General features: G+C 53.0%; 1 protein-coding gene across 17 annotated transcripts in view; it reads left to right on the top strand.

Annotated features, from left to right (window-relative positions):
• CACNA1C (calcium voltage-gated channel subunit alpha1 C) overlaps positions 1 to 22,616 on the top strand; it is a 449,377-nt gene that overhangs the window by 364,298 nt on the left and 62,463 nt on the right. For all 17 annotated transcript variants that reach the window (XM_043882595.1, XM_043882597.1, XM_043882599.1 and 14 more), the window contains exons 11-15: positions 3,213 to 3,239; positions 11,557 to 11,717; positions 12,537 to 12,762; positions 20,549 to 20,756; positions 21,634 to 21,754. In XM_043882595.1, coding sequence (XP_043738530.1) covers positions 3,213 to 3,239; positions 11,557 to 11,717; positions 12,537 to 12,762; positions 20,549 to 20,756; positions 21,634 to 21,754 — 743 coding nt within the window. The remainder of the gene's footprint in view (positions 1 to 3,212; positions 3,240 to 11,556; positions 11,718 to 12,536; positions 12,763 to 20,548; positions 20,757 to 21,633; positions 21,755 to 22,616) is intronic.

Raw genomic sequence — 22,616 nt, 5'->3', positions numbered from 1 at the left:
GGTCCCGGACGGCACAGGAGGTAAAAGCTGGAGAGGCCCCGAGAGGAGGCCGAGACCTCGGGGCCCAGTGGACGCCACAGGGAGACTGATGCCAAAAGCATCAGCCTCGAGTGGGGTCTGTGCAGTGGGACCCACGGAGAGCAGACAGTAGAGCGGCCAGCATGAGGTTGGCTGAGCATGCCCGGAGTCTGCATCGTGCTGAGGGCGACATAGACGTGACACAGGGCCTGGCGGCTGTGGCGTTGGCCTGGGGGGTTGTTGTTCAGTCGCTCAGTTGTGTCTGACTCTTTTCGACCCCATGGACTGCAGCACACCAGGCTTCCCTGTCCCTCACCATCTCCCAGAGCTTGCTCTAACTCATCTCCATTGAGTCAGTGATGCCATCCAACCATCTTGTCCTCTGTTGCCCCCTTCTCCTCCTGCCTTCAATCTTTCCCTGCGATAGGGTCTTTTCCAATGAGTCATCTCTTCACATCAGGTGGCCAAAGTATTGGAGCTTTAGCTTCGGCGTCAGTCCTTCCAGTGAATATTCAGGACTGATTTCCTTTAGCATTGACTGGTTGGATCTCCTTGCTGGCCAAGAGACTCTCAAGAGTATTCTCCAGCACCAGAGCACCAGAGGGCTGGGTGGGGACTAGGTGATGGGGAGGACCCAGCGGGGGTTGATCAGGCTCCGGGGAAGAGCAGAGGGAAGGGGCCTCTGGCCAGACATGCAGAGAAGCCAGTCCAACCGCAGTCTTTGAGGCAAGGCTCTGTGAAGAGGGGGTCTGGGCCTGGCCCCTCTGGCTGCACCAGCCGTGTGCGGAGTCAAGGAGACGAGCGTCACCCAGGAGAGGCCAGCAGCCCTTCCGAATGATGCTCAGGCAGATTGGGAGGATTGGGGCAAGGACAGTTCCAAACACAGCAGCGGGCAGGCGTCCAGGGCTCCAGACTCTACTATGGTGAAAGGTTAACTGTGGAAGGAGCTCCCAAGAAGTTCAAATATTTGACCAAGAATGACAAATGCAAACTGAGTGACTGAGGGAAGCAGAGGGAGTTCTGAACGTGTCTCTTGCTTTCAGCCCCTGGGGAGGTAGGTGTGTCTTGGAGGCCTGAACAGAGGAGGCAGCTGGGCTTCAGGCCCAACCCACTGGGCTGCGTGTGATCTTAGGTGTGATTCCTCTGTTCTCCACCTGCCACTCCTCAGGAGTCCACGTAAAATACGGGATGGGAATCATCCTCGCAGAGCAGGGACCGGGGGAGCCCGACGCCGTCTGAACAGGTGGTCCCCAGCGGGGTCTGGAGCTCTGGGGCCTCCAGTGTCTGCAGACTTGATGGGACTGAGGGCTTGAAGCCCATGAGAAGGCAGCACCCAACACATGGCCAGAGAACAGGGTGAGGGGCAGGCACGGTGCCCACAGGTGCCCCACTCGCCTGCCCACCAGCAAGATAACCAGTTCTCCAAACCCAGAGCCAGTGGTCACTGCCCAGGACTCGAGGACAGCGGAGACCAGGTCCCTCTGGTTCCGTGAAGCACGCTGACCCTCCTGCATGGGGAGCTTGAGGTCCTTGGCTCCCCAAGATCTGGGGTCTCCTTTGTCTCCAGACACCTGCCCCCAAGGACCCCCTCTTACCTGAGGGGCTCAAGTATTCGGTGCTTAAAGGGGGTGAAAGCTATGGATCCAGAGAGCCTGTGGAACGATGCTCATGACCCAAGAGCAGCAGTCAGGCTTCAGTGTGGCATTCAGGGTCCCACATCAGGACGTGTGACCCTGGGGGAGAGAAAGTCCCGTCCATGTCCTCCTCCTTAGAACGTTCCAGAACACCCAGGAAGGAGCCACAACCAGTGGCCTCGCTTACCTGGGGACTCGTCTCCAACAGGAGCCCTGGGTCGCCCTCACCCAAGTCCCAGAGTCACTGCCTTGGGAGACATGGACACTCTGACCTCAGCTGCCCCTGACAGGGCCCTTTAAGAACTCTCTTTTGCTTATGATCCATTGGCCTGAAAGGGAGCCTTACAGGGAGGGCGTGTGGTCTGCACTGTACGGCCCCCAAGAGGACCCCTGGGATCTCTGGGCACTTTGGCAGAGTGGCCAGGCTGACAGCCACCCACCCTGGCTGGTGTCCACAGCGAGGGTTCAGCTGCACAGCGAGCCAGGCCGGACTGGAGGAGGGACCCCTGACCGACCACCTCCCAGCGCAGCTGGACGACTTTTGCTTCCCCATTAAACAGGGCTCCGGCCTCGCCCTCAGGCCATGTGGTGTGTGGTTGCACCCTGCACCCAAGCCTTGCCCTCGGGCCGTGTGACTAGACCCTGCACCCTGGCCAGCATCTTCAGTGGGATCAGTCATTAGCTGGCAGTTTGGAGCAGTAAAGGCTCTTGGCTCAGGTTCTCCGGCCCAGGAGATATAATTATCTCATGCACAATGGCTCTGCCACCTGTCACATCTTCTGGTTTAGTTTTTTTTTTAATGAAACATAACAAGAGGGGTTGTTTTTTTGCTTCGCAGCAGAGCTCACTTAGCGCTGAACTGGTCGGGCCGTCTGCATCCCCCAACCCATGGCCTGACCAGCACTCACTCCCCAGATACCTGGGCCATCCTGAAACTCAGCCTTTGACCGATCAATCTCAACTGCCTGCACACTCTCTGCCCCCACCACCCTCCCACGGGCCTCAGGGCCTCCTGGAAGGTTCCTGACCCACCCCCCACCACAGTGACCCTCGAGTCACAGCCGCCGTGCTCCTACCCACGAGGGCCCAGGTCTTCAGGGCCGCACACCACCGTCAGCATGAGGGATTGTGCTCAGGAGCCCAGCCGTTTCCTCAGGCCCAGGCTCAGCCCTCAGCCTTCTGTTCTCAGGGCGCTGGGTCTCAGCCAGCCCGTCTCCACCTGATGTCCAGCTGCCAAAGGCCGTGTCTGCAGCAGGGGCTCTTGTCCTCCACCACGGTCCTCAGAGAGAGGCCCCAACCTGTGGTCAGCCCGGCTGATGGTCTGAGGACACAGCGCTGAGCTCTGGGGACCGTGTCTCCACTTAGAAGACGCTCGATTCATAGGTTCGCGGGCTGGGCCGGCCCTGTGTCTCGGCTTCAAACCCTCGAGCGCCAGGAGGTGCTGACCGCAGAGCTCTCTCCCCAAAGCTGCTTCTTCCAGCGCCCGCGTGGTCACCCGGGAGCATCTGAGAATCGAGGTAAACGTATGTCATCTGCTAACGTCTCCTCTTTCCCTTTCAGCCACCGGATCTCCAAGTCGAAGTTCAGGTGAGTGGGACGCTCGTCTCCTGATGGGCCCTGGAGGGCCCCCCGGGTCGGGGCTGAGTGAGGGGGCGGCCGAGGGGGTCTCAGGGTCTGGTGACTTAGTGTTTGTGTTAGTGTTTGTGGCTGCACCAGCCCGGGAGGTTGTGAGACGCTGTGTCTCCCTCCCTTGTAAGATGAAGTCCAGTTGAGATAAGTGCCACGCACCGCTCTCTGCCGCTTTTGGCCACGTTTACAGGACTTGGTGAGGTGAGGGCATGCGGGTTCCATCAGCGCTGCCTCAGAGCCTTCCGCAGGGCCGTCCGCCCCTCCAGCCCCACTGCCTGTGTCCCCCATCCTGTCTCTTACACGTCGAGGCTTCTGCGTGGAGCCCTTCTTCCACCCGAATCATGGCGTCCCGGCCCCCTGCAGAACCTGGGCTCCGTTAGGAAGCTCGGCTGTCACCGCATCTCGACACCTTCTGTAGACCCCCCTCCCTCCCCGCATCGCTCCGTTCAGACCTCTGTCACCACCCTCACCATGTGCGTTCCTGCAACCCCAATACGCTCCATGAGCTTCCAGAGTGTGGTTTGCATGGAGCCAAGCTGAGCACCCAACTGGCGCAGGCCGTCCCCTGATTATGTCGGGTGTGAGGATGGGCCTGGAAATTTACTCTCACAAAGCTTGCACAAGCCAGAAAACATCGACTATGTTTTGTAATCCATCTAATCTTGCTGTCCCAGTCTCACCTGCTGCGTAGCTGGCACATGCGTGCGTGTGTGTTAAGTTGCTCCAGTCGTGTCTGAATCTGTGCGACCCCATAGACTGTAGCCTGCCAGGCTCCTCTGTCTGTGGGATTCTCCAAGCAAGAATACTGGAGTGGGTTGCCATGCACTCCTCCAGGGGACCTTCCCAACCCAGGGATCGAACCCACGTCTCCTGCATTGCAGGCAGGTTCTTTACCATCTGAGCCACCTGGGAAACCCCAACAGGAGCAGAAACAGCATTAGATTTCAGTCCAGCCAAGCAGCGCAGCCCAAGTCCCTGAGGCTGAATGTTTAGTCCCTCTTCTTCCCTCTGCCCACCTCCTCTCCAGGGTGGACAAGCGGGGTTAGGACTTCAAGATCTCGGAAATACACAGGGGCTCAGTGAGGACTCTGTTCTCTGGCCCCAGGCTCTTTGAACCCATGGATGGGCCGCGGGAACCAGGCGCTGGCCCACGCTCCTGCCACACATCACCACCTGCACTTGCCTGGGTAGAGCTCTAGTTGAAAGCTGGTGCCCCCCAGGCACCCACAGACCCCGTGCCCCAGCCAGGAGAGGCATCTCCAGCCCCGGTGTCCCAGTCTCCCTATGACTATCCTGGTGTTTCTAACACTTGGCTCTGGGTCGCTGGTGAGGGACCCTCTCCTCTCCCACCTTCTGCTCCCTGTTCCACTGGGGCTGGAAAACACAGGCTTTGTCTCCTTCCACTTCCTCTCAAGCTGAGACCTCCTTTACATAAAAAGCCTGAAGTCAAGTCTCCCTAAAATAGATCCCTGGTGGCTCAGACGGTAAAGCATCTGCCTGCAATGTGGGAGACCCGGGTTCGATCCCCGGGCCAGGAAGATCCCCTGGGGAAGGAAATGGCAACCCATCCCAGTACTCTTGCCTGGAAAATTCCATGGATGGAGGAGCCTGGTGGGCTACAGTCCATGGGGTCGCAAAGAGTCGGACACAACTGAGCAATTTCACTTTCACTTTCAAGTCTCCCAGGCCCAGGTCCTGTCACAGGAGAGAGCTTGAGAATGTAGCAAATCCTTTCTCTCCATAATACTCAGATCTCACTGCTTCTCCGGCATCTTGAGGGGCAGTGGGTACCTCTTGGGGAGGGACAGATGGGCTGTCCTGCCCTGGAGGGGCGGCAGGTATCTCTTGGGGAGGGATGGATGGGTTGTCCTGCCCCAGAACAGCATTAGGCTTGACACAAACTCAAAGCGAAGTTCTGTTTCCCAGTCAAAGCTCAGAAAGCACTTTGTGTTCTGACAGTTCCAAAGCCTCCACGCAGGGAGATGGCCCAGGAGACAGAGGGCATTCTGTGTCCAGTGCTCAAGGGTGTAGGCCATGCTCCTGGAGAAGAGGGGACACAGGGGCCCCACACCCCTAGGCTCTGCCTGGCTTTGAGACAAAGCTCACCTGCTTGTCCTGGGTGCCCCTCTAGGAAGGGCTCCTCCCCCAGAAGCTACGACTCAAGATGCAGCAGAAATACAGAGAGAAGGCTCTATATTCATCCCCAAAGGCTTATTCACAGTCAGTTGACACCATCAAGAAATCCATGTTCAGAAGAGTATTGTGCCCCAAGGGGCACGGGGCCATGTGACTCATGTGTGGCCAAGTGGCTCATGCATGGCCGAGTCTGGACCCATGCCCGGGACCCAGGCAGCACCCTGTGATGAGGTCCTGCCTAGGGTTCCAAAACTGTTTCTTCTTGACTGTGTCTGGGGTCAGGGGAGGTGTCCACGGCACAGCTACTGAGCAGAAACACAATGCCAGCCACCTCCACCCTTTCTAAAACTCTCTAGCAGCCATGTTAGAAAGTGAAAAGGAGCAGGTGAAATTAATCATAATATATTTGTATTTAAGCCAATGCATCTAAAACATCATTTCAAAATGTAATTAGTACTTTAAATTAATGATATATTAATTTATATTAATTTTTCTACTAAATCTTCTAAGTCCAGTGTGCCCTTTACACTGACTGCACATCCAATTTGGACTGGCCCCGTGCACAGTAGCCACATATGGCCAGTGGCTCCTACACCAGATATTGTGACCCTACAGGGTCAGATGGGAGCTACCTCATCTACATCTTACAGGCTGATGCTGGGTCTGTTGAGGGAATAGCAAAGCTGGCAATGGACTGAAAATGCCACCGAATCACCAAGGTCAACCCTGAGCAGCCTCTGTGGAGCAGACGTGGGAAAACTGCCTCCTCACAGCCTCTGTCTGTCTGACGGTGGCAACTGAAATGGAGTAGGAGATGCAGGAGAAATACAGTAACAAAGGGGAAGAAGGGGAGAGAATTTCCACAACTCAGAAGTAACCTCCTAAACAGGGAAAAGCCTGTTTTACTCCAGTAGAGAATCTAAAATTTGAGTTAAAAAAAAAAATTTCTCGATCATTTTCTCAGTTTAACAATGACACATAGTAGAATCTGACCTACAAATGGCCTATTCTACTTGCAAGACAAAGATACAAAATCACAGGATTTTTAAAAGAAATATTAGAGCAGAGGTCTTAGGGAAATTCTGGCAAATTAATGGACTTAACAATATTTGGGCAATATTAGAGTATTTTCTTGGTAAGCCAAGTCGCTACTTTGAGGAATTAGTTATAATAAGGAATTTTGTGACATTTGGGGCTCAGAATAGGACTTCAGCAGTTATGGAACAAAATGTTCTGAGGTCTTCTCAGTTTGAAGGGATTAACCAGGCAATGTGCTAGGGTTGGATCTGGGAGACACGGGGGTCTGAAGTGAGCCCTTCAGGGTCTGAGGTGAACCCCTCAGGGGTCTGAGGGGAATCCCTCTGGGTCTGAGGGGAACCCCTCAGGGGTCTGAGAGGAACCCCTCGGAGTCTGAGGGGAACCCCTCGGAGTCTGATGTTTGGAAACCTGTCCCATTTTCAGAGAAATGTGTCCACAAGTTCCCCCTTACCTCTGCTATCCCCTCAGCAACAAGGCACATGCCCAAATTTGCCCATCCTAATTGCCCATTTTTAGGTTACTTTTGTATAAAACAATTAAATGTAGGGGTTTTCTGGGTTGCTTATTCTCCACTCTTGTCTCTGGAAAGAGCCCCAAGTGTCCACCATTTGGTGTCTCCTGTTCTAGATGCTTGTCCAGAATTCTGTGCCAGGCAGATTCTTCCAGGGTCACCACCCCCTCTTCTCCTGACCCCAGCCCTGGGGTCTTAAGCGTTGTCCACACAGGCAGTGAGCAAGTCTGTGCACAGCTTGTCTCTGCTGCCCTACCTGCCTGCCCACCCAGTGTTCCTGCTGTGGGGGCGTGGGGGGCAGGGGGGCTACGGATCCATCACAAAGGGCAGGACTCCACCCCTCAATCTCAGGACCTTGCGATCTCGATCTCGGTGGAGAGGCAGGAACCTCACGTTAAACATACTGACTTACAGGAAAGGGGCATCGTGTCCTCTGTGGAACCTGGCTGGCTGCCCACGGCAGGCTGGGAGGCCTTCCCCTGAGGCACCTACTAAGCCCACCTGGCACCCAGCTCCCTTGGGGTCCGTCAACCACGTGAGCTTCCTGTCTGTGTGTTAACTGCTGAATATGTAGAACCCAACTGGGATAGATGCTTAACAAATGCCTCTTGAGTGTGTAGCCAAGTGAGTAACATAGACAGTGTGTCTGGAGCTCCAAGGCTGAGACACCTAGAAAAGTGCATCATGGGGAAGGTGGGCCCCCCATCAAGCCCTGAAGCAAGGGCGGGACCCCAAAAAGGAGGCTTGGTGGGGGGACAACCATGTCAAGCAGAGTTGTCTGGTGGGACCACGAATGGACGGGTGAGATGTGAGAGAGGATACGACCAAGCCCACCATGCCCTCTGGGTCTGTGTCCAGAAAGTTCCACTTCTAGAGGAAATGACTTTGCCAGGGAACTGAGGGAACGTGAATAGCAGGTGAATTCCTCCTCCTTGCTTTATCATTTAATCTCTATATTCTCTGTGCGCATGTAAACACACAAATAAACTTACACGTTCTAATAAACTATTACGTTTATTATACAGTAGGAAGCGTTGCCAGGAAACCAGTTGTCAAGCAAAGCTATATTTTGAAGAGTGGGAGGTGTGTAATTATCTTTAAATACTTTCTCTGGGTAGTAATTACTCCACCCCCACCCCAGCCCAAGCCCACGTGGCTCTCCTGAGTGGCTGTCACGCGAGCACACGATTCCACGGGTACCACCCTGACCGTCAGTCACAGTGGCTACCAGGGATCCACCAGAACATCTCCAGACCCCCAGGACAGGCCCCCAGCACGTGGCACCTGTATCCACCAGTCCCAGACTTGGGAACAGAACTTAGTCAAGCTTTCATCAGCATGAGACAGAGGTGGAGTTAGTTCCTCCAAACCCCGGAAGAAAGCAGCCACAATTCCATTAGCCTCTGAATCAGTTATGGGTGATTTCTGTAAATGAGATTGCCTCTATTCAAAACACATTCTTTGCAACTACAATGTAAACTATTGCCCACTTTAAAAATTACACAAAGTGAGAGTTAAGTTGTATTGGGGACAAAGTGAGGACTATAGCCTGGGAGACAGCATCTCAGCTAGCACTGAGAACTGCTCCAAAGAGGCAGGGGGAAGGTCAGTATATATGTGATTTTGGTGAGGGTGGAGTTCATACAATCAAGCACACATTTTTTGCAGGTTTCTGCTAGTCATCTGTAGGTCACTGCTAGTCACGAGGAGCAGGCATCACCATGAAGGATTTTAGTGTTTTTCTAGCTTTAAGGAGATGTAAGACGTGAGCTCATAAAACCATCTCCTGAAAATATCCAACTCTCTCACGACCAGTCCTGCCAGCTTTTTCCAAAGCACAGAGGGCCTCATTTCTGCTCTCCACAGAGAACTCTTTGCAGGGGTGCTGAAGGTCAGCAACTGCAGTAGCACATGATTTAATCTTTGCAGAGGTAGATGGCAAGTGCCTGTGGTAAGGGTCCGTTTGTGCGTCGTTCATGTATGCGTGCTCAGTCAGTCATGTCTGACTCTTTGCAACCCCATGGACTGCAGCCCGCCAAGGGTCCTCCGTCCATGGGATTTCCCAGGCAAGAATACTGGAAATACTACCATTTCCTTCTTCAGGGGATCTTCCCGACCCAGGGGTTTAACTCATATCTCCTGTGTCTCTTGCATTGGCATGCAGTTTCTTTACCACTGAGCCACCTTGACGCTACTTAAGATTAGACATGAGTTTGTCTTGAAAATTTGTTTTTCAGGGGGAAAAAATGTCTCCCAACTTTGTCTATAGTATTACCCACCTCAGTCCCAGGAGACAAGTGGAGTCTCACCCTGGCCAGAGAAGTCCAGCACCCAGAGGCCGCCCCCCACCCCGACCAGAGGCCACCCCATCGCCTTGTCCCGCTCCACCCCACCCCTGCTCTTCCCTGACTGTCCGTCCAGGGGAACGGAAGGCCCACAGCGCACTTGGGAACCATCATTTTTCTGACCTCCGGGCATTTCTTCTCCATGTGGTGACCCTCCCCCAGTAGCAGCCATCGTCCCTGCCAAGGCTTGGTGCTCCCTGGAGGTGGCGTCCCTGCCCCCCAGGTGATGGAGGGCGGGGTCAGGTCAGAACCCTTCCTTCCCTTCCCTGCTCTGCAGGCCACAGGCCAGGTTCTCCTGCAGCTCCCGGGCAGCCAGGCCTCCTTAGATGTGCCCCCCTTCCTAGTCTCAGAACAGATTCCAGAAGGCATGGCAGTAGGATTTCCCACAGACCATAGCCACAGAAATAACAGAGTAGAAATACAGACAAAGTCAAGCTCTCCCGAAGGCCGTCTGGGGTGGGTGGAGGGTCCTAACAGCAGAGTCTGGACAATGGAGACCTAGGACATTGTGTAGATATGAGTGCAGGCGTCCGGTGCCCCCTTTCTGTCCATAAGTAGGGACTCTGTCCTCAGCCGCCAGTGGGTGTTCCTGCAGACACGACCTGCAAGTATCTCCAGGCATTCCTCTGCAGGGGGCCCACGCTGGTGACTGGGCCTATGCCCCCCACCCTTGCTCTCTCCCCTGCATTCGAGGCCAGGGTCAAAGGCCTGCTAACTTGCCTCCAAAATCAGTCAGCTCATTGTCGTCTTTGCATGAGTGAAGCTGTGGCCTTCCTCATCTCTATCCCAACGGCCTGCTGAGCATCCCTACCCTGAGCTGACCCTTGACCGCATGGCTGTTTTGTTGGCTGTTTGGTTTCTAGACCCAGATCCCCTCTCGAGGCAGGGCCCCACAGTCTCCCCTGCACTCCCTTCCCTTCCCTCCTCTCACGGTGTGGGCATTTGTTAAATGTTTGGCCGACAGAATTACCAAATATAGCTGCATATTTTCTCAGTATTGAGGATGAAATTGGGGACAAGCTATAAATCCATCCACCAAAGTTATAAAATGCGAGTGTTTCCTTGGGATCTTCCAGCTCCATGGTTGTCATCTGTGGTTACATAAGAGAACCATCCAGAATCTTAACAAACAGCAGTGGTATTTGGGTGTGCTGTGTCACTTCAGTCGTGTCTGGCTCTGCGGCCCCACAAACTGTAGCCCACCGGGTTCTTCTGTCCGTGGGATTTCCCAGGCAAGAATACTGGAGTGAGTTGCCATCTCCTCCTCCAGGGGATCTTCCGAACCTAGAGATCAAACCCAAGCCTCTTGCGTCTTCTGCATTGGTAGGCGGATTCTTTACCACTAACACCACCTGGGAAGCCCAACAGCGTCTGGAGGGTATTTAAAAATACCCCCAGACAATCAGATTTAACTGGTTTAGAGTTGGTGCCTGAATACCGGTGGGTTTTTGTTATTAAGTTTCCCCATGTGATTCAATGCACAGCCAGGTTTGATGAAAGTCTCTAACCAGAGGCCACGGGGGCCAGTGTCCCATGGCCCATGGATGAGTTTTCAGGACTTCATGAGTGCCGTGAACTCATGTTAGATATGGGGGTTCTGCCCATTGTCCAACAGAGCCCTCCGTGAAGGCAAGAAGCTCTGTTGCTGACTCTTCCCACCCCCATAGACAAGGCGGCTAGGCAAGTGCTGGGCACCTGGGCAGGGGGTGGTGGGCGGGTAACACCACTGACTCTGTCCCCAGCCGATATCAGTCCAGGCACCCAACCTCAAGGACCCTTGGCTTTCTTCTGAAAATCAGGACAATGCCTTCTCTGCAAAGTTGTTTAAAGACTCAGAAAAGGCATGAGAAGTGCCTGATATGGAACCAGGCAGACGTGGGGTTCACTAGTGATAGCCATTACTAGTCCTAGTGCTATCATCACTACTAGTTATATTTGCAGCTCTGTTTCTAGTGATGCCACTGTTATGAAAATAGGATACCTCCCTTCAGCATTAGGCGAGACCCTCACACAAGGCTGACCCTGCTTGGGGTCACAGATAAGGGGGCCATGGTCCCAGAGGAGCAGGACACCCTTCCCCCACCCCCTGCTGAGGCCACACTGTCAGCCACGAGCCGGTGACTGCGGTGGGATGCTGGTCCCTCGGCCCTTGGTGAGGCTGGGCCAGCTCAGGGGAGGGAGGTGTCCAGCGCGGGACCTGAACTCACAGCTGCCCCCTCCCGTCCCCCTCCTCTGCCCCTTCCAGCCGCTACTGGCGCAGGTGGAATCGGTTCTGCAGAAGGAAGTGCCGCGCGGCCGTGAAGTCCAGCATCTTCTACTGGCTGGTCATCTTCCTGGTTTTCCTCAACACACTCACCATCGCCTCCGAGCACTACAACCAGCCCCACTGGCTCACGGAAGTCCAAGGTGAGAGGCCGCCAGCCCTCCTGTTACTCAGGCTGATGGGGCTCTCTCCTGGGGGTGGGCAAGGGGAGCAGGGCCAGGGACGAGGGGGCAGTGGGTCACCCTGGCCACACCAGAGCCTGGCAGCTCACCAGCCAGTAAAACACACCAACTCACTGTACATAGACGGGACCCGCCAGGCCAGCGATGCTGTCCACCTGTCCTGGCGGTCACCACTGGGTCCAGGAGACCACGTCAGGAACAGTGGCTTGTTGGGCTCTGTCAGATCCTTAACTGCCCACCCGTTGCCCCCAGTGGATTGCCACAGCCCGGCCTCCAGGTGTGCTGGCCCGCACCTGCGAGGGGCAGTGAGCACAAAGCCAGGGAGAGGACGAGGGTGGCCTGGGCCCAGGGACCTGTCCTCCACGGCTGTCAGTCCCACCACCCCTCGCTGGGGTACTAACCCGAGGGCCAGGCAGACCCAGCCTGGACCCCGAGGTGTCTCCCGGAACCTGGGCAGACCCATCTCCTCCCAGTGACGAGGGCAGACAAGGACCCCGGCTCCCGCTCTTGGCTAGTGGGTCTGAGCAGACTGGCGGCAGCCCCTCGAACCTCACTTCTTGTGTCTGGAAAATGGGCATGACAGCAGCTGGGCTGCCTGGAGAGCCGCTGTGGTGGGGTGGGGGACTCGGGGGGTAGGGGGTTGTCGCTGGATGTGTGCTGAGGTTGTAACTAGATGAGTCGCAGAGGGAGGGCCATGTGTGGGACCCAGCATGGGGTGTCCCTGCAGGGACCCCCCCCCCACCCTCACCTCCTCTGCCCCGCCCCGTGCGGCCCCTGCAGACACAGCCAACAAGGCGCTGCTGGCCCTGTTCACGGCGGAGATGCTGCTGAAGATGTACAGCCTGGGCCTGCAGGCCTACTTCGTGTCGCTCTTCAACCGCTTCGACTGCTTCATTGTGTGCGGCGGCATCCTGGAGACCATCCTGGTGGAGACCAAGATCATGTCACCCCTGGGCATCTCCGTGCTGCGCTGCGTGCGCCTCCTGCGGATATTTAAGATCACAAGGTGCGTGCCGCCCTCCTCTCCCCTCCTTGGAAGCTTTTCTTCCAAGGAGCAAGCGTCTTTTAATTTCGCGGCTGCCGTCGCCCACCACAGTGATTTTGGAGCCCAGGAAAATGAAGTCTGTCACTGTTTCCACTTTTCCCCCATCTATTTGCCATGAAGTAATGGGACCGGATGCCATGATCTTAGTTTTTCAATGCGTAAGGATTCCAGTTTCTCTACTTTCTAAACTCTCTTGTCCATCTCCAGAGACAGGACTTAAAGGATTTTTGAGTGACTCTGCTTGCTCCTCCTGGGGTTTGCCCGAAGCTATTTTTAATGTGGCATTTCAGGTGCCTTTTAAGTAATTCTCAAAACCCCACCTGCTTGGGGTTTTGTCTTTGTTTTTTGGGTTGTTTTTTTTTTTTTTAATTCCTATAGAAAAGAATTCTTGCTCCCAGGTATTGTCATAGCATCTTAGTGTTCATTCTATTTTTATCAACAATTTATCTATTTCTAATCTGAAACTACTGCCAAGAAACCATTTTAAATCTGTCTTTATCCTCAAGCTTCCCAAAGCCGGTCCACAGGAATTTTCAGATCCCCAAAATGTCTGTGAACAGAACAATTTCATCGTCTAATTAGAAGTTCCTTTGGCAAAGGTCATTGTCTTCCTGTTTTCCAGTCTCCAAACCCTCTGGGGGCTTCTGGGAGACGCCAGAGAGACTAGCTGTGGGGGATCCCATGCCCGCTTCTGAACCTCGTCCCCAATATGTTCCAGAGACCAGAATGTGCCTAAAATAGGGTCTGGGAGTGTGCCTGGAGGTCCCCTGAGACAGGTCAGCCTGGCTGTCCCTCAAACAAGTCTGTTTCTCCCTCTTCTTTGAAAATCTCTTGGAGATGCTATTTTTAACAGTGTTTTCTGGACCAGTGATTGTGATTCTCAAACCAAGTTGTCCTCCTCAAAGGAGCTCATTAAGGATCTCCCCAAACCTAGAGATTTTGACCAGAAACCCCCAGGGTGTTCTGAGCCATGGCTCTGATAACCTCACTTTGAGACACTCTGGCCTGATTTTCTGCAGCCATCCACTGTCCTCTTTCTCATCTAAAATTATGAACCTTCGTGTATAACTGGAAATCGTGATCTTTTCTTGGCATTCACTTCTCTAGACTGTAGCCCCGACCCCATTAAGATGGTACTTCTTTTTTTTTTTTTTTTTCAAGATGGTACTTCTGATGGCTCTCAACTGAGAAAACTCGTAATGATGAAGACCTAACATGAATCCAGCCAAGTTTTTAAATTGATTTTTCCCTTCTTCTTCCCTTTTTAAAAATTTATCTTTTAATTGAAAGATAATTACTTTATAATATTATATTGGTTTCTGCCATACATCACCATGAATCAGCCATAGGTGTACATATGTCCCCTCCCTCTTAAACCTCCCTCCCACCTCCCACCCCATCCCACCCGGCTAGGTTGTTGCAGAGCCCCGGTTTGAGTTCCCTGAGTCATACAGAAAATTCCCGTTGGCTCTCTAATTTTACGTACATAATGTAGACGTTTCCATGTTACTCTCTCCATTCGTCCCATTCTCTAGTCTGTGTCCCTGTTGCTGCCCTGCACATGGGTTCCTCACTGCTGTTTTCTAGATTCCATATATATGTGTTAATACACGATATTTGTCTTTCTGACTTACTTCACTCTGTATAATAGGCTCTAGGTTCAGCCATCTCATCAGAACTAACTCAAAAGTGTTCCTTTTTACGGCTTATATTTGCACTGTGTATATATGTACCACAGTTTCTTTATCCATTCATCTGTTGATGGACATCTAGGTTGCTTCCTTGTCCTAACTATTGTAAATAGACCTGCAATGAACATTGGAGTGCATGTGTCTTTTTCAGTTCTGATTTCCTCAGGGTATACACCTAGCAGTGGGATTGCTGGGTTGTACGATAGTTTTACTCTTAAGGAATAGTTTTTCTTAAGGAATCTCATACTGTCTTCCATAGTGGCTACATCAGTTTACATTCCCACTGACAGTACAAGAGGGTTCCCTTTTTTCCACACCCTCTCCAGCATTATTGTTTGTAGGTTTTTTTTGGTGATGGCTATTCTGACCAGTATAAAGTGATATCTCATTGTAGGTTCGATTTGCATTTCTCTAATAATGAGCAATGTTGAGTGTCTTTTCTTGTGTTTATCAGTCATCTGAATGTCTTCTTTGAAGAAATGCCCATTTAGGTCTTTTGCTCACTTTTTGATTAGTTTGCTTGTTTTTCTGGTATGAATTGTATGAACTGCTTATATATTTTGGAAATTAATCCTTTGTCAGTTGTTTCATTTGCTGTTATTTTCTCCCATTCTGAGGGTTGTCTTTATCTTTGAGTGAATGACCAGGGCCTTCCAGCCACAGGAGGTTTGAGGTCCTTTCTCCTGCTTCGGGCCTCTGTGGGGTTCTAAGTGTTGCATGGTTTTAATATCTAGTTTGTCTGCTGTTTGTCAGCCTGACATTTGCTCTGTGGGAAGGAAGAGGAGCTTTGGTTTGATTAGATCTGGATGTGATTCCCATTTACTAATTGCATCCCATTTTTTAAACACTTGGTCTTTAAGTGCACCACCATCCCTCCAGCCATTGCCATTTTCCCTTTGAAGCCCTGAATCCTTCCCTTGCTCCTGAAACTCCCTCCCCAGGCCCTGAGAGGTGAGACCAGGCTGACAGCACTGACAGCCCCACTGGTGAATCCTGACCACAGGGGCCCCACAGCCCGAAGCTCAAACCCTCCAGTCTCTGAGCTCTCCGTGTCCCTGTCAGTCTGGCCGTAAGCCACAGATCGCCCTCCTCTGCCATCTCCCAGCCCCGACTCTTCCCAGGGACCCAGGGAGGCTCTGCGCTTGTTGTGGGCCCCTGTTACAAAGGTGACTTTGATGTCCACCCACTTCCCAGGCTGGGGGCCCACGAGCCGGCCATCAGTGAGGAAGGTGCTGGTTTTCTGGGATTAAGGAGACAGGTGAGGATGACGCTGCGCTCCCTGCCTCACCCCGACACGACCACAGGGCCTGCCAGGGGACTCTGAGAGGCTCAGGGAGCACCTCCCCAGTCCCACGGTCAAGGCAGGCTGCCCTGCCAGTGTGAGCAGGCCACGGGCCCATGCGGGTCTGCCCCCTGCATGACCGAGGCCTCTAAAGCAAACAGGGAACACCAGGCCTTTGAGTTTGTTATCCAGGTGGGTTTGACTGTAGAGTCTCGGCCCCCAGATGAAGTGCAGGATGGGGAACAGGAGAAACTAAACCAGCAGTTTCCACCCTGGGCCCAGGCCATCCCAGACCCTGACTTCCACGGTCTGCAATCCTATTTGCCGCCTCCTGGCCCAGCAAATGCTGGGTTCAGCCTCAGCGTCCCTCCAGGCTCTGGTGAGTCTTAGGGAACCAGGATTCGACCCCTGCTGAGTTGGTCCTTGGGCACCACATCCCCAAGACTCTATTTTATAACTGGAGGTTTCTCCCTTTTAACCCCCTGTCCCAATTCGCCCACCTCCCCCCACACGTGTCTGGGAACCACAGTCTGTCCTCCCGACATGTACCAGTGTGACACGCGGTCTGGCTGTGGAAGGTCGGGAGCCTCAGACCTTATGTTATGGAGGAATCCATGGGGAGACGTCGGGGCCATGAACACCTGCTCCCTCGGTGATGGTCTTACCTGAATCACTGAGCTCGCTCACTCATTCGTTCATTCATTCCTGTTTTCCTCTCTCCTTCCTTTAACGTCAGTGGATCAGATGTTTTCGGTGTGCTGTGATTTATTGCTGTCCTAGGAGCACTGGCTGTGATACATTTATGTTTCCTCACCTGGGCCTCGGGGTGGCAGCTGGAGGGGGCAGGGGGGGCAGGGCAGGTGAGACGCTGGCCTGGGTGGCAGGTGCCAGGAGCTGCTGAAGGGGTGAGGAGGCCTGAAGGGCGACCCTGGGCCAGAGACACAGCTGTGCTTTACTGTGATGGGATGGGCCATGGGGGCCCCATCACACCAGCATGTCGTGCAGAGAACCACCCCCCCATCAATTGAGACGACTGGGCGCCCCTGGGGACACGAGGAGCAGGATAAGAGGGTTCTCCCTTCTGGCCGGAGGCTCTGCCCACCCTTTCAGCCCCTCCAGGCTTCCTCCACCACACATTCCCAGATCAGCTCTTGGCCCATGACAGGTGATACAACCTGCTCTCCATCACAGCCTCCGCTCCCCACAGCCAAGGCCCTGATCTGGCTCCCCAGCCAGCCCTCCTCCCCAACTCAGTGACTTTTCTCTCTCGGGTCTGGGGCCTGCTAGGCTGGCGCCCCTGGGTCCCTGGCCAGCTTACAGCTCTGAGTCTCAGCGCTCAGAGGCTAGAATAGACTAGCCTAAGTCTATCAGGCTAGCCTAGATAGACTGCTGCTGCTGCTGCTGCTAAGTCACTTCAGTCGTGTCCGACTCTGTGCGACCCCATGGACCGCAGCCTACCAGGCTCCTCCATCCATGGGATTTTCCAGGCAAGAGTACTGGAGTGGGGCTAGATAGACTAGCCTCAGTCTATTCCCCTCATGTCCATGGGCCTCCAGAAAACTAAGGCGCTGATGTTTATGGCTATTGTCTTTCTGCACAGAATATTCTGTGCAGTTTAGGGGTTCTGTGACCTTAACCTCCCCTCCCCACCACCGGCTGATACAGCTGGGTATTCTTGTTACAAACATGCTCCAGAGTTCTGGTTCCTAAACACCGCCTTGCTGTCAGGCACTGGTCCCCTCACGTCAATGGTCTCATGGTTCCAGGTGATGCTTGGGAATCGGCATTTAGAAAGTGGTGCCTCCTCAGCACGTCCCTCCAGGCAGCTTTGGGAACTTTAAATGTAAGCAGGGCAGGTGTTCTAGCCCATAAAGATTCTCTGACTCCCTCGCTTCAAGCAGAACGGTCAGTACAGCCTCTAGCTGACTAGGAGCCCATCACACATGCAGGGCTGGCCAGAAATCACCCGAGGACAGAGACAGAGCAGGTGGAAGGAAAGCCTCTGCCCTCACGGACTCAAGCCTATTTGGTGAGACAGATGAGGAAGACGTGTGAGCATTTAGAGAGCAAGTGCAAATAACTGTACATTGTTGTTGTTGTTTAGTTGCCGAGTTGTATCCGACTCTTTGTGACCCCATGGACTGTAGCCCACCGGGCTCCTCTGTCCATGGGATGCTCCAGGGAAGAATACTGGGGTAGGTTGCCATTTCCTTCTCCAGAAATGTATCTTAATCTTCTGCAAACAGAGGGCATGTGGCTGGCAGGCAGAGCAGAGTGGAGAAAAGCTGTCTGAAGGAGAAAGGAGCAGGAGAGATTCCAGGTTGGGGAGAAGGTCATGTTTACGTGCAAACTGCTGGCCCGTCTGCTTTTGTCACTTAATACGAAGCCGCTCCATGGAGAGAGGGGTCCGGCCGGGGTGCAGCTGCCAGGCTGCAGTGGGGGTGGCTTGCATGTCACTGTCTTGAGCAACAGAAACAATTCCCTGTCTGTCTCAGTGATAACCTGGGAATATCTTAAGTGGAGGAGATTGAGGTTGTGACCTGAAAGGTGGCCGGGCGGGGATAGCACTGGGAGATACAAGAGGCTGTGTCCTGGCATGTGCCCAGCTGGAGGCTGTGTCCCTTTTGCTGCACCTGAACCAACCCTGTCCCAGGTCTCTGAGCCCTTCCAACCATTCGTGTCCCACCCCCTTTTCCAGGAGAGGGTTTTCCCCCTCCCCGTCCATCCCCACGATGAAGGCATCTGTGTTTACAGCCAGCCACAGGCTGGAGGGGTGCAGGAGGGATGGGGTGGGGTAGGGTGGTCGCAACTCAGGGTTTTTTAAGCTTGGCTATTTACCAGAATCCTCTGGGATCCTTATGAAAAACAGGTTTCTGGGCCCCAACCACAGCTTCTGAATCATAACCTCTAGAAGACAGGTTTTTAAAAGAACCAACTCTTTGAATAGGGTGAATCTGGGAAACTGCAATGAGCCATGCACCCTCTCTTATCCACGAGCCACCCTGCCCACCCTCACCTGATGGGGACCCCACTCGTGCCTGGGCTGGATGGAAGGCTACATTCTGGAAAAAGAAAATTTTTAATTGTGTCTTTTTGTCTCAAGATCAATAGTGATAACAATAATTACTAACCTTTATCACCTGTGTGCCAGGCACTATACTGAGGGTTTTGTTTTTTTTTTTGAGTTGGAATTTATTTTTTTTCTAGTTTAATTGAGAAATAATTGACATATGTCAGTATCTCGGTTTAAGGTGTACAGCATGATGATCTGTCTTACATATATTGTAAAATGATAGGTTTAGTTAACATCTACCATCTCATAGAGATATAGTGTATTCAATAAAAAGAAAAAAAATCCTTATGTTGAGAACTCCTAGGATTTACTCTGACAGCTTTCATATACAGCAGTGTTGGCTACTGTCATTGTGTTGTATGTTACATGCCTAGCATTTATTTATCTATAACTAAATAAATGCTAGGAATTTGAAACTGGAAGTTGGTACCTTTTGACCAGCTTCATCCAATTCCACCTCCCACCACCACCTTGCCTCCGGTAACCACAAATCTGATCTCTTTTTCTGTAAGTTTCGTGAGGGGTCTTGTTTGGTTTTGTTTTTGTATTTTCTAGATTCCACATATAAATGAGATCGTATGGTATTTGTGTTTCTCTGTCTGACTTCCTTCACTTAGCATAATACCTTCAAGGTTCATCCGCGTTGTTGCAAATAGCAACATTTCCTTCTTCTTTATGGCTAAGTAATATCCCATTGTAGATAATGTATACCGCATTTTCTTTATCCATTTATCCATTCATGGACACTTAGGTTGTCTCCGCATCTTGGCTATTGTGAATAATGTTGCAATGGACATATCGTTTGGATATATTCCCAGAAGCAGAATTGCTGGGTCGTGTGGTAGTTCTATTTTTAATTTTCTTGAGGAAGCTTCATTTTGTTTTTCACAGTGGCTGCACCAGTTTACATTATTCCCACCAACAGTGCACAAGCGTTCCCTTTTCTCCATGTTCTCGACAACACTTGTCTCTTGTCTTTTTGATGATAGGCGTTCTAAAGGGGTGAGGTGATACCTTGTGGTTTTGATTTGCATTTTCCTAATGATTAGTGATGGTGAGCATCTTTTAACATGTCTGTTAGCAATCTGGATGTCTTCTTTGGAGAAAAGTCTATTTAGGCCTTCTGTTCATTTTTTCATTGGATTATTTGGGATGTTCTTTGTTTTTTGCTGTTGAGTTGTATGCATTCTTCATATATGTTGAAGAATATGTCTTTGTATCTTAATCTCTTATCAGATATATGGTTTGCAAATATTTTTTTCCCATTTTGTAGGTTTTTCACTTTGCTGAGAGTTTACTGTCAGAAGTTTTTAGTTTGATGTTGTCTCACTTGTTTATTTTTTTATTTCGTTGCCTGAGGGCTGAGCTTTTAAAAAATCCTTATCACCTGTAATCCTCCCAATAACACAATGAAGTGCAAGCTGTCACTGCCCCTATTTCTTCAGCTGGGGAGAAGAAAGAAAGAAGGGAGGTTGAGCAACTTGCCCAAAGGCATGTGCAGAGCTGGGTCGGAGCCAGGCTGCTGAGCCTGGGCCCTGAACTGAGTCACTCACACTCCAATTGAGAGCTGGCCGGCCCAGTCCCACCACCACGCTGCCCCAAGGGATGGGCAAAGAGCAGGGAGCTGCAGTTGGTCTCGAAGCCCCTGGCGGGTGTGGCAGGTGGAGGGAGGTGAGGACGCTAATGCCCCCTCGTCCGCAGATACTGGAACTCCCTGAGCAACCTGGTGGCGTCCCTGCTGAACTCAGTTCGCTCCATCGCCTCGTTGCTGCTGCTGCTGTTCCTCTTCATCATCATCTTCTCCCTCCTGGGGATGCAGCTCTTTGGGGGGAAGTTCAACTTTGATGAGATGCAGACCCGGAGGAGCACCTTTGACAACTTCCCGCAGTCCCTCCTCACCGTGTTTCAGGTATGGACCCTTCTCTGCCGGATCATGGCCGGGGTGGGGAGGGGCGCAGGAAGCAGGTGCCTGGGGATGGGGGGAGCAGAGAGGAAGGGGCTTCCCACTCCCACGGGGCAGCCAAAGCCAGACCAGGTCGGTCACGGGAGCCCAGGAGAGTCTTAAGCTCCCACCCCCAAGCCCCACGGAATTTCACTGTCCAATGGACCCCTGGGGGGAAAAAAAAAGATCCAACTCAGTGGCTTAAAAATCTGTTTCTTAGCCGTGGAAACCTTTATTCAAACATATTCTACATGAAAGCCCAAAATATCCACAAAAGAGGGCAGACGGCTCTTGCTGGAGAGGAAAGAGGAGGGGAGGTTGCCCCCAGGAAAATACGACCACCATCAAATTTGTGACTTTCGTAGATCTGTTGGCTTGGGGCCAAGTTCAAGTAGCACTGAAGTTTAAAGGGAGATCAGTTTACAGATTAAATTGAACGATAACGTGGATGTTGCCAAAATCTTATAGATGGTACCCAAAGTCCTCATGTTTGGGGAAGCCTGGGGGACCACGTGGGTCCTCAGTGAGCGTGGTCACCTTGATGCCTTAGCCTTAGGGTGGGCTAACGGTGGCCGCTGAGCACTGGGCCTGGACTGTAGGAGGTGTTTATCCCAGGAAGTGCTTACAGTCGATCAATCATTTGTGCCAGTGGCCACGCACTCAAAGAAGAGGGCTGGACCTGCAGGATCACAGCTCAGAGCCCCGGGAGGAGATCGGGTGGCAGGAGGCGGGGAGAGGAGAGAGGTGTCAGAGGTTTCTATATAGCAGGGGGCCGGGCAGGGGAGCTTCGGGCTTGCTGTTGGTCTAACGCTGTGTCCCTCATTGGTGGGACTATGTCATTCAGATCCTGACCGGGGAGGACTGGAATTCGGTGATGTATGATGGGATCATGGCTTATGGCGGCCCCTCTTTTCCAGGGATGTTAGTCTGTATTTACTTCATCATCCTCTTCATCTGTGGAAATTGTATCCTTTGCGCCTGCCTCCCCCGACCCCTGTTGCCCCCCTAACTTGTAGCTCAATGCCAGTAGGTGCGACCAGTGGGTCCTGACCAGGGGGGACCCAGGGCCACCCTTCCCCAGAGAAGGAAAAGGCACGTGTCCAGCCCAGACCACCTTAGTGGTACAGGCAAGTCGGGATGGGAACCTGGAGCCGGGGCCAGGGGAGATGTGAGTCCATCCCCCTGAGCTGCCGAGGTCCAGGTGGGCAATGCCCACTGGTGTTGGCCTTGCAGCTGCCCACTCGGACCTCATCGTGAGGCATCTGCTGCCCTGGCCAGGGGCCCTGCTGAAGGAGGAAAAGCCTCACCCCGGAAGTGACCTTCACCTGTTGCCCTCCCTCTGAAACTGCTCAGGGGGATGTTAGCCACAGGCAGATCAGACAGGCCATGGGCAGGTTCCCAGGTCCCCCACTGCAGGCAGCTCCCCCCTGTCGTGTCCCCCGGGGTTCTGTGCAGAGAGGCTTGTAAAGTAGAATTATAGATGATCTGGACTCAGAGGTCAGCTCTCAGCCTCAGACACACCCAGGGCTGTCCACCTAGTGTCCTGGAAACAGGGTGGAAATGGCAGCACCTCCAACCTAGCGGGCCGAGTGAGGTTGAACTGGGTACTGCACGCCCAGCGCCTGCCCTTGGGAGCGGGGTCCCTCAGCTCCCCGTGTGAACCAGAGCCACCCGGGGCCTGGGGTGGAGGGGGCCTGACCGGCGTTAACCTCTAGACTGGACTGGCTCTGATCCGGTTCTCTGACCCACGGTACATGCATCTGTGTCGGGGGCGGGGGAGAAGAAACGGCAGACTCCACTCAGTCAGAAGCCCGGCTGACCCTCCTG

Source organism: Cervus elaphus, chromosome 22, assembly GCF_910594005.1.
Source record: "Cervus elaphus chromosome 22, mCerEla1.1, whole genome shotgun sequence".
NCBI classification, from domain to species: Eukaryota; Metazoa; Chordata; class Mammalia; order Artiodactyla; family Cervidae; genus Cervus; species Cervus elaphus.
This window is presented reverse-complemented; position numbering and strand designations above follow the sequence as displayed.